The sequence below is a fragment of the Coregonus lavaretus genome, assembly GCF_964263955.1.
Source record: "Coregonus lavaretus genome assembly, contig: HAP1_SCAFFOLD_79, whole genome shotgun sequence".
Classification (NCBI taxonomy): Eukaryota; Metazoa; Chordata; class Actinopteri; order Salmoniformes; family Salmonidae; genus Coregonus; species Coregonus lavaretus.
Window position 1 is genome coordinate 123573 of NW_028157882.1, and position 17308 is coordinate 140880.

General features: G+C 46.8%; 1 protein-coding gene across 1 annotated transcript; it reads left to right on the forward strand.

Annotated features, from left to right (window-relative positions):
• Positions 1 to 2432: 2432 nt before the first annotated feature.
• LOC311124694 (retinol dehydrogenase 8-like) lies at positions 2433 to 17076 on the forward strand (the record flags this gene model as incomplete). Its single annotated transcript, XM_084198797.1, has 6 exons — positions 2433 to 2538; positions 6901 to 7062; positions 13988 to 14167; positions 14851 to 14944; positions 16178 to 16361; positions 16846 to 17076. 6 exons carry the CDS (start codon positions 2433 to 2435, stop codon positions 17074 to 17076), a joined length of 957 nt encoding a protein of 318 aa, XP_084054923.1.
• Between the last annotated feature and the right edge of the window lie 232 nt (positions 17077 to 17308).

The following is a 17308-nucleotide window of genomic DNA, read 5'->3' on the forward strand; positions in this document are numbered from 1 at the left end:
CTAAGGCACTGCATCTCAGTGCTTGAGGCGTCACTACAGACTCCCTGGTTCAATTCCAGGCTGTATCACAACCGGCCGTGATTGGGAGTCCCATAGGGCAGCGCACAATTGGCCCAGCGTCGTCCAGGTTTGGCCGGTGTAGGCCATCATTGTAAATAAGAATTTGTTCTTAACTGACTTGCCTAGTTAAATAAAGGTAAAATAAATAAATTGAGCTGATTGTTTGTTTTGAAAACTGTGGTTGTGCAAGCCTAGTGCTAAAACGATGACATCATATCTGTATTCTGACATCTTTCTAGACTTAGACAGAGAGGAAGAGGCCAATCTCCTTCACTCTCGTCAAATATCTGTCCACGATAAGCAGACCGCCTGCTTTCCCTCCTTTGCGACAACAACTCCCATTGTTAAGGAAGAGACAAGACCATCTTGTCATTGAGTATCTGACATTAATTACTTTCTGTTTTCCTCTTTAATTAGATATCTAGGCCACACGGTGGCGCCAAACCTCAGCACTTTCACCAAAGCTTCACCACAAGGATCAACCGGAGATACTGTAATAATAATGCCATTTAGCAGACGCTTTTATCCAAAGCGACTTACAGTCATGTGCGCATACATTTTCACGTATGGGTGGTCCCGGGGATCGAACCCACAACCCTGGCGTTATAAGCACCATGCTCTACCAGTTGAGCTACAGAGGTGTCTGAGCAGTTTTCATCTAATATAAAGATCTGAAAGTGATTAATAAAAATGGTCTGAAATGGAATCAGGTTAAAATCAATTAAACACAAGATACATTTGGGTTAAAAAAAACTGCCAATGTCTAACTGTTCAACCTAGGCCAACATATTAATATATTATGTCTAAATGTTCAATCTAAGCCAACATATTAATATATTACATTTACATGTTAGTCATTTAGCAGACACTCTTATCCAGAGCAACTTACAGGAGCAATCAGGGTTAAGTGCCTTGCTCAAGGGCACATTGACAGATTTTTCACCTAGTCGGCTCGGGGATTAGACCCAGCGACCTTTCGGTTACTGGCACAACGCTCTTAACCACTAAGCTACCTGCCGCCCCAAAATGTTCAATCTAAGCCAACATATTAATATATAATATTAATAAACGGTAACCTAATTGGTCTTTTAACCAGGCAGTGATGATCACAATTTGTTCAAAGATTAAGTTTTTTATTTATTTAGGTAAATTTAGAAGTCTTTCAGCATTATTAGTTATTTTAAAAAGTTGCCATTAAAAAACGTTAAATTACTAAAAACAAATATTAATAATTTTATTCGCAATCAGTGTTTCCTAAAATCTTGCACGTTTCATAGTGTAGGCAGCATACTGTTCTGTAAACTCAGTCTTTATCCACCAGAGTAGTACATGTGGTCCTCTGTAGCTCAATTGGTAGAGCATGGCGCTTGTAACGCCAGGGTAGTGGGTTAGATCCCCGGGACCACCCATACGTTAAAATGTATGCACACATGACTGTAAGTCGCTTTGGATAAAAGCGTCTGCTTAATATTATATTATTATTGTTAGTTTTTCCTTGTCATGGATATATAGCCTAGTCCAGGGATTGGCAACTTTGATGGGGGTGGGGGCCACAAAAAATCTGAACTCATCATGATGGGCCCCAGTCGCGCCGCAGCCGCCGTCCCACGAGTTATGTGTTGCAATTCTACCCAGTTTGCCATGCGGTGTAGAGAACATGTTGAGGTTTTAAAGTAAGTTAGCTGCAATTCTACACATTTTGCCATAGGATGGAGAGAAATGTTTACAGTTCTTAATGTGATATCTGAGTGAGAATGACTAACAAAATCAATGGGGGCCCCCAGGTGGTAATTCGACCATGATTACTAGAAGTTTAGACAGCTGGCTGGTAGACTAATATACCCATCTAAAAACTGTTAGCTGACATGGGTTAATTGAGTGACTATCAATGACTGAAATAACAACAGAAAAACTGCTAATGTGCAACCAAATTTCGAAATTGCACCTTGTGCATTCTACTATTCTAACTCGCAACAGTAAACAACAGACCCCATCTCTGGCCTAGTCAATACTGTTCTATTGAGCTCAACAGATGAGGCGGGGAAGCCGCACCAGATGACCAACCGACAGTGTAGCCTACCGGTTAGATAATCCTCGTGCAGGGCTTGTGTTTGCTATCCCTGTGACTCTGCAGCGCTGTGTGTGTGTGTGTGTGTGTATGTGTGTGTGTGTGTGTGTGTGTGTGTGCGTGCGTGAGTGTGTGTGTGTGCGTGTGTGTGTTATCCGCTTACAGTGGCACTCAACTCAAAGCCCCTGTCATCTTGCCACAGCTTGCGCTGCTGCTTGCTCAGTCCCGATGTGCCAACTGGAGAGAGAAGAGAAGCGACGTTAGTTAGTTATTTGAACGTTAAGGGAAAAACGTTAGGAGAGCCATGTCGAGCACAGGACAAAAAGTGGTGCTGATCACCGGTTGCTCCTCCGGGATCGGGCTGAGGATGGCGGTGATGCTCGCCAAGGACGAGAAACAGCGCTATCACGGTAAGAGAGTAACCCCCAGTACATTCAGAAAGTATTGACACCCCTTTACTTTTTCCACATTTTGTTGTGTTACAGCCTGAATTACAAATGGATACAATTTAGATGTTTTTGTCACTGGCCTACACACAATATCCCATAGTGTCAAAGTGGAATTATGCATTTTTAAATTGTTACAAATTAATACAAAATGAAAAGCTGAAATGTCTTAGGTCAATAAGTATTCAACCCCTTTGTTATGGCAAGCCTAAATAAATTCACGAGTAAAACTGTGCTTAACAAGTCACATAATAAGTTGCATGGACTCACTCTGTGTGCAATAGTAGTGTTTAACATGATTTTGTAATGAATACCTCATTTCTGTACCTCACACATACAATTATCTGTAAGGTCCCTCAGTCAAGCAGTGAATTTCAAACACAGATTCAACCACAAAGACCAGGGAGGTTTTCCAATGCCTTGCGATGAAGGGTAAAGATGGGTAAAAAAAAAAAGCAGACATTGAATATCCCTTTGAGCATGTTGAAGTTATTAATTACACTTTGGATGGTGTCGTTCCTAACTCAGCTGCCGGAGAGGAAAGGATTCCACCATGAGGTCAATGGTGACTTTAAAACAGAGTTTAATGGCTGTGATAGGAGAAAACTGAGGATGGATCAACAACATTGTAGTTACTCCACAATACTAACCTAATTTACAGAGTGAAAAGAAGGAAGCTTGTACAGAACAAAAATATTCCAAAACATGCATCCTGTTTGCAACAAGGCACTAAAGTAATACTGCAAAAAATGTGGCAAAGCAATTAACTTTTTTTCCAGAATGCAAAGTGTTTTGTTTGGGGCAAATCCAATATAACACATTACTGAGTACCACTCGCCATATTTTCAAGCATAGTGGTGTCTGCATCATGTTATGGGTATGCTTGTAATCGTTAAGGACTGGGGAGTTTTTCAGGATAAAAAAGAAATTGAATGGAGCTAAGCACAGGCAAAATCCTAGAGGAAAACCTGGTTCAGTCTGCTTTCCACCAGATACTGGGAGATGAATTCACCTTTCAGCGGGACAATAACCTAAAACACAAGGCCAAATCTACACTGGATTTGCTTACCAAGAAGGCAGTGAATGATCCTGAGTGACTGAATTACAGTTTTGACTTAAATCTACTTAAAAATCTATGGCAAGACCTGAAAATGGTTGTCTAGCAATGATCATAAACCAATTTGACAGCACTTGAAGAATTTTGAAAATAATAATGGGCAAAGGTTGTACAATCCAGGATTGGAAAGCTCTTAGAGACTTACCCAGAAAGACTCACAACTGTAATCGCTGCCAAAGATGCTTCTTCAAAGTATTCACTCAGGGGTGAGAATACTGATGTAAATTACAGTGGGGAGAACAAGTATTTGATACACTGCCGATTTTGCAGGTTTTCCTACTTACAAAGCATGTGGAGGGCTGTAATTGCAATAAAATGCAAATTAATTAATTAAAAATCATACAATGTGATTTTCTGGATTTTTGTTTTAGATTCCGTCTCTCACAGTTGAAGTATACCTATGATAAAAATTACAGACCTCTACATGCTTAGTAAGTAGGAAAACCTGCAAAATCGGCAGTGTATCAAATAATTGTTCTCCCCACTGTATCTACCTCAAATACCTTATTATTATCTATCCTAATGCCTAGTCACTTTACTCTGCCTTCATGTACACATCTACCTCAAATACATTGTACCTCTGCACATTGATCTGGTACTGGTACTCCCTGTATATAGCTCCACATTGATCTGGTTATGGTACTTGTTCTCCCCACTGTAGATGTTTCTATATTTCATTTTCAATAAATATGCAAATTTTCTCAAAACATGTTTTCACTTTGTGATTATGGCGTATTGTGTGTAGATGGCTGAGCAAAAAATAACAACTATTTAATCCATTTTGAATTCAGCCTGTAACACAACAAAATGTGGAATAAATCCAGGGGTATGAATACTTTCCGAAGGCACTGTATGTGTGAGACATAAAGTCTGTATGTGTGTGTGTGTATGTGTGTGTGTGTGTGTGTGTGTGTGTGTGTGTGTGTGTGTGTGTGTGTGTGTGTGTGTGTGGTGTACCTCTGCCTAATGGTGATGACAGTAGGTTATGTCCAAACAGTCAGATATATTGAATTATAAAAACCTGTAGTTTATGATCTATCTCTATATAAAAAAAAACATGATTTATGGTCTAAAGTAGTGCACTATGTAGGGAATAGGGTGCCATTTGATACTTACACAGCAGGGTTCAACACTTACACAGCAGGGTTCAACACTTACACAGCAGGGTTCAACACTTACACAGCAGGGTTCAACACTTACACAGCAGGGTTCAACACTTACACAGCAGGGTTCAACACTTACACAGCAGGTTTCAACACTTACACAGCAGGTTTCAACACTTACACAGCAGGTTTCAACACTTACACAGCAGGGTTACATGATTGTCCGTGTACGTAAGTGTTTTTGTAACAATAACTCTAACTGTTATGCAAACTGTAAGTGTAGCTGTAACTATGTACGTGTAACTGTCTGTAAGTGACTGTGTGTGGAAATACCACTGATACACAACAAATATCACCTACATAGCAGGTTATACCACTGATACACAACGTACATCACTTACATAGCAGGTTATAACACTGGTACTCATAGGAGAGAACAGTTACATAGCAGGTTATAACACTGGTACTCATAGGAGAGAACAGTTACATAGCAGGTTAAACCACTGACACACATAGGAGAGAACAGTTACATAGCAGGTTATACCACTGGTACTCATAGGAGAGAACAGTTACATAGCAGGTTATAACACACAGCACGGTTACATGATTGTCTGTCTGCAGTCAAGGCTATGCAAGGCCCTGTGTATGTTTCTTACACATCATGGTTATTCTGTCTCATCCCTGCTTAACCTGAGACCAATCAGTAAGAGTAGGAGCTTTACCACTGCTCTCTGTGTCATAATGCCTGGCGGACAATACCTAAACCTCCAGGAGGGGCCCCACTTAGAGGGCGTCATCCTGGGCCGCGGGAGAGCCGGAGGGTGGGGTGGGATGGGTATTCCCGCTAACGCTAAGCTAGCCCCATAATAAGATCAGACCACAGTGCCAGGGCTAAATCGGACAGCAGGGACGTGAGGTGTAGGTAGTTTAGGGCCGTCCTGCTGCTATCTATAGAATAGTATAATAGACAGGAGACACATGAGGAACAGGTAGTTTAGGGCCGTCTGGCTGCTATCTTATTGCACAATAATGTCTTATAGAATGTGGTTTCCATACAAAAAATATATATATATATATTCTCAGAATGACAATTTCAACCCTCCTTTCTCTCCCTCACACAATTCCTTCTCTCTTTCTGCCTCTTAGTTCACGTCTCTCTCTCTGTCCCCCCCCCTCCTCCTCTCTCTCTCTCTCTCTCTCTCTCTCTCTCTCTCTCTCTCTGTCTCTCTCTCTCTCTCTCTCTCTCTGTCTCTCTCTCTCTCTCTCTCTCTCTCTCGCTCTCTCTCTCTCTCTCTCTCTCGCTCTCTCTCTCTCTCCTTCCTGTCTTGATTGTTGATGTTTGCATCCCCCCTTTCCTCTCCTCCTCTCCTTGACCGCTCAACATACACATTCCACACAGACACACAGTGTAATCTATGTTTACTCAATATCAGGTTTAATCCAGTGAACTCTGTTTGACCCTATTATCTTTCTCCCCCCCCTCCCTCTCTCGCTCTCCCTCTCTCTTTCTCTCTCTCTCTCTCTCTCTCTCTCTCTCTCTCTCTCTCTCTACATCTCTCTCCCTCTCTCTCATCTCTCTCTCTCTGTACATCTATCTCCCCCCTCTCTCTCTCTCTCTCTCTCTCTCTCTCTCTCTCTCTCTCTCTCTCTCTCTCTCTCTCTGTGTGCATCTCTCTCTCTCCTCTCTCTCTCTCTGGACATATCTCTCCTCCCTCTCCTCTCTCCCCCTCTCTCTCCTCCCTCTCCTCTCTCTCCATCCCTCTCTCCTCTCTCTCTCCCTCTCCTCTCCCTCCACCTCCCCCTCCCTCTCTCCTCCCCCCTCTCCCCCTCTCTCCTCCCTCTCCCCCTCCCTTACCCCTCTCTCCTCTCACTCCCCCCTCCCTCTCCTCTCTCCTCCCTCTCCCCTCTCTCCCCACTCCCCCCCACCCTCTCTCCCCACTCCCCCCCTCTCTCCCCCCTCTCCCCCCTCTCCTCACCCCCTCCCCCTCTCTCCTTTCACTCCCCCCTCCCTCTCCTCTCTCCTCTCTCCTCCCTCTCCCCTCTCTCCTCTCCCCCCCCCCTCCCCCTCTCTCCCCCCTCTCTCCCCCCTCTCCTCTCTCTCTGCAGTCATTGCCACCATGCGAGACCTGAAGCGTAAAGACAAGCTTGTGGAGGCAGCGGGTGATGCGTACGGGAAGACCCTCTCTCTAGCTGTGCTGGACGTGTGTACGGACGAGTCAGTCAAACAGTGTATCAACGGAATCAAGGACAGACATGTAGACGTACTAAGTAAGGAACATCTTTGTGATTTTTGAAAGTCTATGGACTTATCTGAAGGGGTTATGTCCCAAATGGCCCCCTAATCTCTACATACTCAGTAAGGAACAGCTTTGTTTTTCATGACGCAAGGCAACACTTCTGTCAAAATAAAAACACAATAACTAAGGAACACTTTTATGATTTGAAAATCTGCACTGCTCAAAAAAATAAATGGAACACTAAAAGAACACATCCTAGATCTGAATGAATGAAATAATCTTATTAAATACTTTTTTCTTTACATAGTTGAATGTGCTGACAACAAAATCACAAAAAATTATCAATGGAAATCAAATTTATCAACCCATGGAGGTCTGGATTTGGAGTCACCCTCAAAATTAAAGTGGAAAACCACACTACAGGCTGATCCAACTTTGATGTAATGTCCTTAAAACAAGTCAAAATGAGGCTCAGTAGTGTGTGTGGCCTCCACGTGCCTGTATGACCTCCCTACAACGCCTGGGCATGCTCCTGATGAGGTGGCGTTGTAGGGAGGTCTCCCAGACCTGGACTAAAGCATCCGCCAACTCCTGGACAGTCTGTGGTGCAACGTGGCGTTGGTGGATGGAGCGAGACATGATGTCCCAGATGTGCTCAATTGGATTCAGGTCTGGGGAACGGGCGGGCCAGTCCATAGCATCAATGCCTTCCTCTTCCAGGAACTGCTGACACACTCCAGCCATATGAGGCCTAGCATTGTCTTGCATTAGGAGGAACCCAGGGCCAACCGCACCAGCATATGGTCTCACAAGGGGTCTGAGGATCTCATCTCGGTACCTAATGGCAGTCAGGCTACCTCTGGCGAGCACATGGAGGGCTGTGCGGCCCCCCAAAAAAAGCCACCCCACACCATGACTGACCCACTGCCAAACCGGTCATGCTGGAGGATGTTGCAGGCAGCAGAACGTTCTCCACGGCGTCTCCAGACTCTGTCACGTCTGTCACGTGATCAGTGTGAACCTGCTTTCATCTGTGAAGAGCACAGGGCGCCAGTGGCGAATTTGCCAATCTTGGTGTTCTCTGGCAAATGCCAAACATCCTGCACGGTGTTGGGCTGTAAGCACAACCCCCACCTGTGGACGTCGGGCCCTCATACCACCCTCATGGAGTCTGTTTCTGACCGTTTGAGCAGACACATGCACATTTGTGGCCTGCTGGAGGTCATTTTGCAGGGCTCTGGCAGTGCTCCTCCTGCTCCTCCTTGCACAAAGGCGGAGGTAGCAGTCCTGCTGCTGGGTTGTTGCCCTCCTACGGCCTCCTCCACGTCTCCTGATGTACTGGCCTGTCTCCTGGTAGAGCCTCCATGCTCTGGACACTACGCTGACAGACACAGCAAACCTTCTTGCCACAGCTCGCATTGATGTGCCATCCTGGATGAGCTGTGCTACCTGAGCCACTTGTGTGGGTTGTAGACTCTGTCTCATACTACCACTAGAGTGAAAGCACCGCCAGCATTCAAAAGTGACCAAAACATCAGCCAGGAAGCATAGGAACTGAGAAGTGGTCTGTGGTCACCACCTGCAAAACCAGTCCTTTATTGGGGGTGTCTTGCTAATTGCCTATAATTTCCACCTGTTGTCTATTCCATTTGCACAACAGCATGTGACATTTATTGTCAATCAGTGTTGCTTCCTACGTGGACAGTTTGATTTCACAGAAGTGTGATTGACTTGGAGTTACATTGTGTTGTTTAAGTGTTCCCTTTATTTTTTTGAGCAGTGTATAAACGTATCTGAAGGGGTACGTCCCAAATGGGTGCCATTTCCCTATACAGCGCACTTATTTTGACCAGGGCGCATAGGCCCACAGGGCTCTGGTGAAAAGTAGGGCACTATGTAGGTATCAGGGTGACATTTAGGACATTTTCAAGGTCTAAAAGACGATGTGTTGTTGTACGTTCTCAACTATAAAAACTCTTACACACATCTATCTTAACCTCCCTCGATCCTGACTTTAACCAATAGGGATAAACCACGCAAAACTGATCTTAGTTCAGATCATAGTTCATTGAGAGACTGGGGACGCCACAGTAAAACTGACCTCAGGTCAGGGGCCGTATGTATCAAGCGTCTCGGACTAGGAGTGCTGATCTAGGATCTGCCCCCCCCCTGTCATTGTAGTGTTATTCATTGTGATCTAGAAAGCAAAACCGACCCTAGATCATCACTCCTTAGATGCTTGACGTATACCAGGGGTACTCAACTACGATTTGAGAAGGTCCGGTCACACACATTTCCTAGGTGGCAAAGGTCCGGAGGGATATTGTCATTTATCAGCCTTGTACATTCTTCTATTGCAACTCTCAACAGCAGTAAGTTGAAAGCCCGACTGAGTTCCTAAAAAGTCGGGACCCGCGGTCCGTATTTACCCTTTTCTAGGTCCGGATCCGGACCGGGGTCCGCCAGTTGAGTATGGCTGACATATACTATACAGGCCCTGGTCATAGCTCAGTGTAGAGAGAGACTGGGCTAATACCTGGTTATAGCTCAGTGTAGAGAGAGACTGGGCTAATACCTGGTTATAGCTCAGTGTATAGGGACTGGGTTAATACCTGGTTATAGCTCAGTGTAGAGAGAGACTGGGTTAATACCTGGTTATAGCTCAGTGTAGAGAGAGACTGGGTTAATACCTGGTCATAGCTCAGTGTAGAGAGAGACTGGGTTAATACCTGGTTATAGCTCAGTGTAGAGAGAGACTGGGTTAATACCTGGTTATAGCTCAGTGTAGAGAGAGACTGGGCTAATACCTGGTTATAGCTCAGTGTAGAGAGAGACTGGGCTAATACCTGGTCATAGCTCAGTGTAGAGAGAGACTGGGCTAATGCCTGGTCATAGCTCAGTGTAGAGAGAGACTGGGTTAATACCTGGTCATAGCTCAGTGTAGAGAGAGACTGGGTTAATACCTGGTCATAGCTCAGTGTAGAGAGAGACTGGCTAATACCTGGTTATAGCTCAGTGTAGAGAGAGACTGGGCTAATACCTGGTTATAGCTCAGTGTAGAGAGAGACTGGGCTAATACCTGGTCATAGCTCAGTGTAGAGAGAGACTGGGCTAATACCTGGTCGTAGCTTAGTGTAGAGAGAGACTGGGCTAATACCTGGTCGTAGCTTAGTGTAGAGAGAGACTGGGCTAATACCTGGTTATAGCTCAGTGTAGAGAGAGACTGGGCTAATACCTGGTTATAGCTCAGTGTAGAGAGAGACTGGGCTAATACCTGGTCATAGCTCAGTGTAGAGAGAGACTGGGCTAATGCCTGGTCATAGCTCAGTGTAGAGAGAGACTGGGTTAATACCTGGTCATAGCTCAGTGTAGAGAGAGACTGGGTTAATACCTGGTCATAGCTCAGTGTAGAGAGAGACTGGCTAATACCTGGTTATAGCTCAGTGTAGAGAGAGACTGGGCTAATACCTGGTTATAGCTCAGTGTAGAGAGAGACTGGGCTAATACCTGGTCATAGCTCAGTGTAGAGAGAGACTGGGCTAATACCTGGTTATAGCTCAGTGTAGAGAGAGACTGGGCTAATACCTGGTCGTAGCTCAGTGTATAGGGACTGGGTTAATACCTGGTTATAGCTCAGTGTATAGGGACTGGCTAATACCTGGTTATAGCTCAGTGTAGAGAGAGACTGGGCTAATACCTGGTCATAGCTCAGTGTAGAGAGAGACTGGGTTAATACCTGGTTATAGCTCAGTGTAGAGAGAGACTGGGTTAATACCTGGTTATAGCTCAGTGTATAGGGACTGGGTTAATACCTGGTTATAGCTCAGTGTATAGGGACTGGGTTAATACCTGGTTATAGCTCAGTGTAGAGAGAGACTGGGCTAATACCTGGTCATAGCTCAGTGTAGAGAGAGACTGGGTTAATACCTGGTTATAGCTCAGTGTAGAGAGAGACTGGGTTAATACCTGGTCATAGCTCAGTGTAGAGAGAGACTGGGTTAATACCTGGTTATAGCTCAGTGTAGAGAGAGACTGGGTTAATACCTGGTTATAGCTCAGTGTAGAGAGAGACTGGGTTAATACCTGGTTATAGCTCAGTGTAGAGAGAGACTGGGCTAATACCTGGTTATAGCTTAGTGTAGAGAGAGACTGGGTTAATACCTGGTTATAGCTCAGTGTAGAGAGAGACTGGGTTAATGCCTGGTTATAGCTCAGTGTAGAGAGAGACTGGGTTAATACCTGGTTATAGCTCAGTGTAGAGAGAGACTGGGTTAATGCCTGGTCATAGCTCAGTGTAGAGAGAGACTGGGCTAATACCTGGTCATAGCTCAGTGTAGAGAGAGACTGGCTAATACCTGGTCATAGCTCAGTGTAGAGAGAGACTGGGTTAATACCTGGTTATAGCTCAGTGTAGAGAGAGACTGGGCTAATACCTGGTCATAGCTCAGTGTAGAGAGAGACTGGCTAATACCTGGTCATAGCTCAGTGTAGAGAGACTGGGCTAATACCTGGTTATAGCTCAGTGTAGAGAGAGACTGGGTTAATACCTGGTTATAGCTCAGTGTAGAGAGAGACTGGGCTAATACCTGGTTATAGCTCAGTGTAGAGGGACTGGGTTAATACCTGGTCATAGCTCAGTGTAGAGAGAGACTGGGTTAATACCTGGTCATAGCTCAGTGTAGAGAGAGACTGGCTAATACCTGGTCATAGCTCAGTGTAGAGAGAGACTGGGCTAATACCTGGTTATAGCTCAGTGTAGAGAGAGACTGTGCTAATGCCTGGTCATAGCTCAGTGTAGAGAGAGACTGGCTAATGCCTGGTCATAGCTCAGTGTAGAGAGAGACTGGCTAATACCTGGTTATAGCTCAGTGTAGAGAGAGACTGGGCTAATGCCTGGTCATAGCTCAGTGTATAGGGACTGGGTTAATACCTGGTCGTAGCTCAGTGTAGAGAGAGACTGGGCTAATACCTGGTTATAGCTCAGTGTAGAGAGAGACTTGTTAATACCTGTTTATAGCTCAGTGTATAGGGACTGGGTTAATACCTGGTCGTAGCTCAGTGTAGAGAGAGACTGGGCTAATACCTGGTCATAGCTCAGTGTAGCGAGACTGGGCTAATACCTGGTCATAGCTCAGTGTATAGGGACTGGGTTAATACCTGGTCGTAGCTCAGTGTAGAGAGAGACTGGGTTAATACCTGGTCATAGCTCAGTGTAGAGAGACTGGGTTAATACCTGGTTATAGCTCAGTGTAGAGAGAGACTGGGTTAATACCTGGTCATAGCTCAGTGTAGAGAGAGACTGGGCTAATACCTGGTTATAGCTCAGTGTAGAGAGAGACTGGCTAATGCCTGGTTATAGCTCAGTGTAGAGAGAGACTGGGCTAATGCCTGGTCATAGCTCAGTGTAGAGAGAGACTGGGCTAATACCTGGTTATAGCTCAGTGTAGAGAGAGACTGGCTAATGCCTGGTCATAGCTCAGTGTAGAGAGAGACTGGGCTAATACCTGGTCATAGCTCAGTGTAGAGAGAGACTGGCTAATGCCTGGTCATAGCTCAGTGTAGAGAGAGACTGGGTTAATACCTGGTCATAGCTCAGTGTAGAGAGAGACTGGGCTAATGCCTGGTCATAGCTCAGTGTAGAGAGAGACTGGGCTAATACCTGGTCATAGCTCAGTGTAGAGAGAGACTGGCTAATGCCTGGTCATAGCTCAGTGTAGAGAGAGACTGGGCTAATACCTGGTCATAGCTCAGTGTAGAGAGAGACTGGCTAATGCCTGGTCATAGCTCAGTGTAGAGAGAGACTGGGTTAATACCTGGTCATAGCTCAGTGTAGAGAGAGACTGGGTTAATGCCTGGTCATAGCTCAGTGTAGAGAGAGACTGGGCTAATACCTGGTCATAGCTCAGTGTAGAGAGAGACTGGCTAATGCCTGGTCATAGCTCAGTGTAGAGAGAGACTGGGCTAATACCTGGTTATAGCTCAGTGTAGAGAGAGACTGGGTTAATACCTGGTCATAGCTCAGTGTAGAGAGAGACTGGGTTAATACCTGGTCATAGCTCAGTGTAGAGAGAGACTGGGTTAATACCTGGTCATAGCTCAGTGTAGAGAGAGACTGGGTTAATACCTGGTTATAGCTCAGTGTAGAGAGAGACTGGGTTAATACCTGGTCATAGCTCAGTGTAGAGAGACTGGCTAATACCTGGTTATAGCTCAGTGTAGAGAGAGACTGGGTTAATACCTGGTCATAGCTCAGTGTAGAGAGAGACTGGGTTAATACCTGGTTATAGCTCAGTGTAGAGAGAGACTGGGTTAATACCTGGTTATAGCTCAGTGTAGAGAGAGACTGGGGTAATACCTGGTTATAGCTCAGTGTAGAGGGACTGGGCTAATACCTTTGGTTCTACTCCCACCCTGTGGTGACGACTGGAACCCAACTGAAGAGACTGGAGCGCTCTGATCACCTGTATGTACATGGCTGTCACTCTTTCCTTCTTCTTTCCCTATTCTTCCCCCCTCCTTCTCCCTCCCCCTCTCCACTCTTCTCTCTCCCCCTCTCCACCTCTTCTCTCTCTCCCCCCCTCTCCACTCTTTTATATCTCCCCCCTCCCCCTCTCTACCTCTTCTCTCCCCCCTTCTCCCTCCCCCTCTCTACCTCTTCTCTCTCTCCCCTCCTTCTCCCTCCCCCTCTCTACTTCTTCTCTCTCCCCACTCCCCCCTCCACCTATCCACCTCTTCTCTCCCCCCCTTCTCCCTTCTCCCTCCCCCTCTACCTCTTCTCTCTCTCCCCTCCTTCTCCCTTCCCCCACTCGACCTCTTCTCTCTCTCCCCCCTCCCCCCTCCCCCTCTCCATCTCTTCTCTCTCTCCCCCCCTCCTTCTTCCATCCACTCCCTCCCACCTCCTTCTCCCGTCCACTCCCTCCCACCTCTCCGCTCCCTCCTCCTCCCTCTCTCTCTAGTTAATAATGCAGGTATAGGGCTGGTGGGACCGGTGGAAAGCATCAGTATCGCTGAGATGAAGAGTGTGTTTGAGACCAACTTCTTCGGTGTGATCAGGATGATCAAGGAGGTGATGCCAGATATGAAGAAGAGGAAGGGAGGACACATCATAGTGGTCAGCAGTGTCATGGGACTACAGGGTACGGAACTATGCTTTACTGATTGATTGATTGATTGATTGATTGATTGATTGATTGATTGATATGAAAAAGATGAGGGGACACACATCATAGTGGTCCAGGCGATATGTGCCAAATTTGAGGTGATATGTTAACTTTTTCATAAAAGCATGAAACTCGGTACACTTGCAGAGTTTGAGGCCTTGAACATTTTCAGATATGGAGGCATCGCCAAAACGCCCCCTGGCGGACATTTTTATATTATGCCATTGCCGGACAATGTATTTTTCTAAATATCTGCTGAACCAAACATAATAACACAGAAAAGGTGATGTCTACGTCTATGTTTTGATGGTGAAGGATTACAGTGGGTCCATGTGGTCCTCTGTAGCTCAATTGGTAGAGCATGGCGCTTGTAACGCCAGGGTAGTGGGTTCAATCCCGGGACCACCCATACGTAAAAATGTATGCCCCATGACTGTAAGTCGCTTTGGATAAATGCGTCTGCTAAATGGCATATTATTATATGTACAACATCATAAACTGTTCAGAATATGATATAATGGTGAAGAAATCCAATGAAATCGCTGTTTCATATAATATTGTGTCTGTTTATGGAATGAAACCCTTTTAGTTTTTTTACATAATGGTTGTCAACAGATGTGATCATAATAAAATAGTAAAATAGTATTCTCTCATCTCAGGTGTTGTGTTTAATGACGTGTATGCTGCCTCTAAGTTTGCCATGGAAGGGTTTTGTGAGTGTTTGGCTGTACAGCTGCTCAAGTTTAACGTCACGTGAGTTTCTCTAAGACAACTACATTTCCCAAAATGAATTTCTTTATTTAATATATTTGTCAGGGACGAACCAATTAAAGCATACGATTAAAAACATGATCTCTCTTCTGTTCGTCTCCACCACCTTTTCTCTCTCTGTCCCTCTCACCCCCCCATTCTTGTCTCTCTCTCCTTCTCCCTCTTCCCCTCCTCTCCTTCCGTCCTCCCCCTCCTCTCCTCTCCCTCCTCTCCCTCCTCTCCTTCCCTCGTCCCCCTCCTCTCCTTCCCTCCTCCCCCTCCTCTCCTTCCCTCCTCCCCCTCCTCTCCTCTCCCTCCTCCCCCTCCTCTCCCTCCTCCCCCTCCTCTCTCTCCCTCCTCTCCTCTCCCTCCTCTCCTATCCTCCTCCCCCTCCTCTCCCTCCTCTCCTCTCCCTCCTCTCCCTCCTCTCCCTCCTCTCCTCTCCCTCCTCTCCCTCCTCTCCTCTCCCTCCTCTTCCTCCTCTCCTCCCCCTCCTCCCCCTCCTCTACTCTCCCTCCTCTCCCTCCTTTCCTTCCCTCCTCTCCTTCCTCTCCTTCCCTCCTCTCCTCTCCCTCCTCTCCTCCCCCTCCTCTCCTTTTCTCCTCTCCTTTTCTCCTCTCCCTCCTCTCCTTCCCTCCTCTCCTTCCCTCCTCCACCTCCTCTCCTTACCTCCTCTCCCTCCCTCTGTCCCTCCTCTCCTTCTCTCCTTCCCTCCTCTCCTTCCCTCCTCTCCTTCCCTCCTCCACCTCCTCTCCTTACCTCCTCTCCCTCCCTCTGTCCCTCCTCTCCTTCCCTCCTTCCCTCCTCTCCTCTCCCTCCTCTCCTTCCCTCCTCTCCTTCCCACCTCTCCTTCCCTCCTCTCCCTCCTCTCCTTCCCTCCTCTTCCTCCTCTCCTTCCCTCCTCTCCTTCCCTCCTCCACCTCCTCTCCTTACCTCCTCTCCCTCCCTCTGTCCCTCCTCTCCTTCCCTCCTTCCCTCCTCTCCTCTCCCTCCTCTCCTTCCCTCCTCTCCTTCCCACCTCTCCTTCCCTCCTCTCCCTCCTCTCCTTCCCTCCTCTTCCTCCTCTCCTTCCCTCCTCTCCCTCCCCTCCTTCCCTCCTCTCCTTCCCTCCTTCCCTCCTCTCCCTTCCTCCTCTCACTCCTTCCTCTCCCTCCTCTCCTTCCCTCCTCTCCCTCCCTCCTCCTCCTCCTCTCCCTTCCTCCCCCATCTCCTCTCCTTCCTCTCCCTCCCCTCAAGTATGTCTATGATAGAGCCAGGCCCGGTCCATACAGAGTTTGAATCTAAGATGATACAGGACGTCCGTCAGAAAGAGTTCCCTGGGGCCGATGCAGACACCGTCAACTACTTTAAAAACGTCTACCTGCCCTCCTCCGTCGACATCTTTGAGACGCTCGGACAGACCCCCGATGACATCGCCAGGGTTAGTCCACCTGTCTGTGTGTGGCATAGTCTATCGCTCTCTACTCTCTCTCTCTACTCTCTCCCTACTCTATCTCTACTCTCTCTACTCTCTCCCTACTCTCTCTATCTACTCTCTCTACTCGATATCTACTCTCTCCCTACTCTCTATCTACTCTCTCCCTACTCTCTCTCCCTCTCTCCACGGCACTAACTAGTGTATCTTTCTCCCTCTCTCCTGCTCCTCCAGTGCACTAACTAGTCTCTCTCCCTCTCTTCCAGTACACTAACTAGTCTCTCTCCTGCTCCTCCAGTACACAAACTAGTCTCTCTCCCGCTCCTACAGTGCACTAACTAGTCTCTCTCCCTCTCCTCCAGTGCACTAACTAGTCTCTCTCCCTCTCTTCCAGTACACTAACTAGTCTCCCTCCCTCTCCTCCAGTACACTAACTAGTCTCTCTCCCTCTCCTCCAGTACACTAACTAGTCTCTCTCCCTCTCCTGTAGTGCACTAAGAAGGTGATTGAGCAGGGTAGTTCTGCACGGTTCCGGAACCTTACCAACCCTCTGTACACGCCCATCGTGGCACTGAAGTACGCAGACGAGACGGGCGGCCTGTCGGTGCACGCCTTCTACCATATGTTGTTCAACCTGGGGCCCCTGATGCACGTTAGCATGAAGGCTATGCAGTACCTGACCTGTGGATGTCTACGCTCCAGGACCATCTCCCCTAACTAGACACGGACACACACACACAAACACACGCAGAGACACACACACACTAGTATGCATTAACTGACCTGTGGATGTCTGCGCTCCAGGACCATCTCACCCAACACACACACACACACACACGGAGAGAGAGAGAGTCAAGACACACACTTGTAAAGACAGACAAACTCAAAACACCCCCTGCAGTTTTAAAGTGTTCCCCCATCTGTGAGCTGCCATACTTTTTACTGTTTGTTTT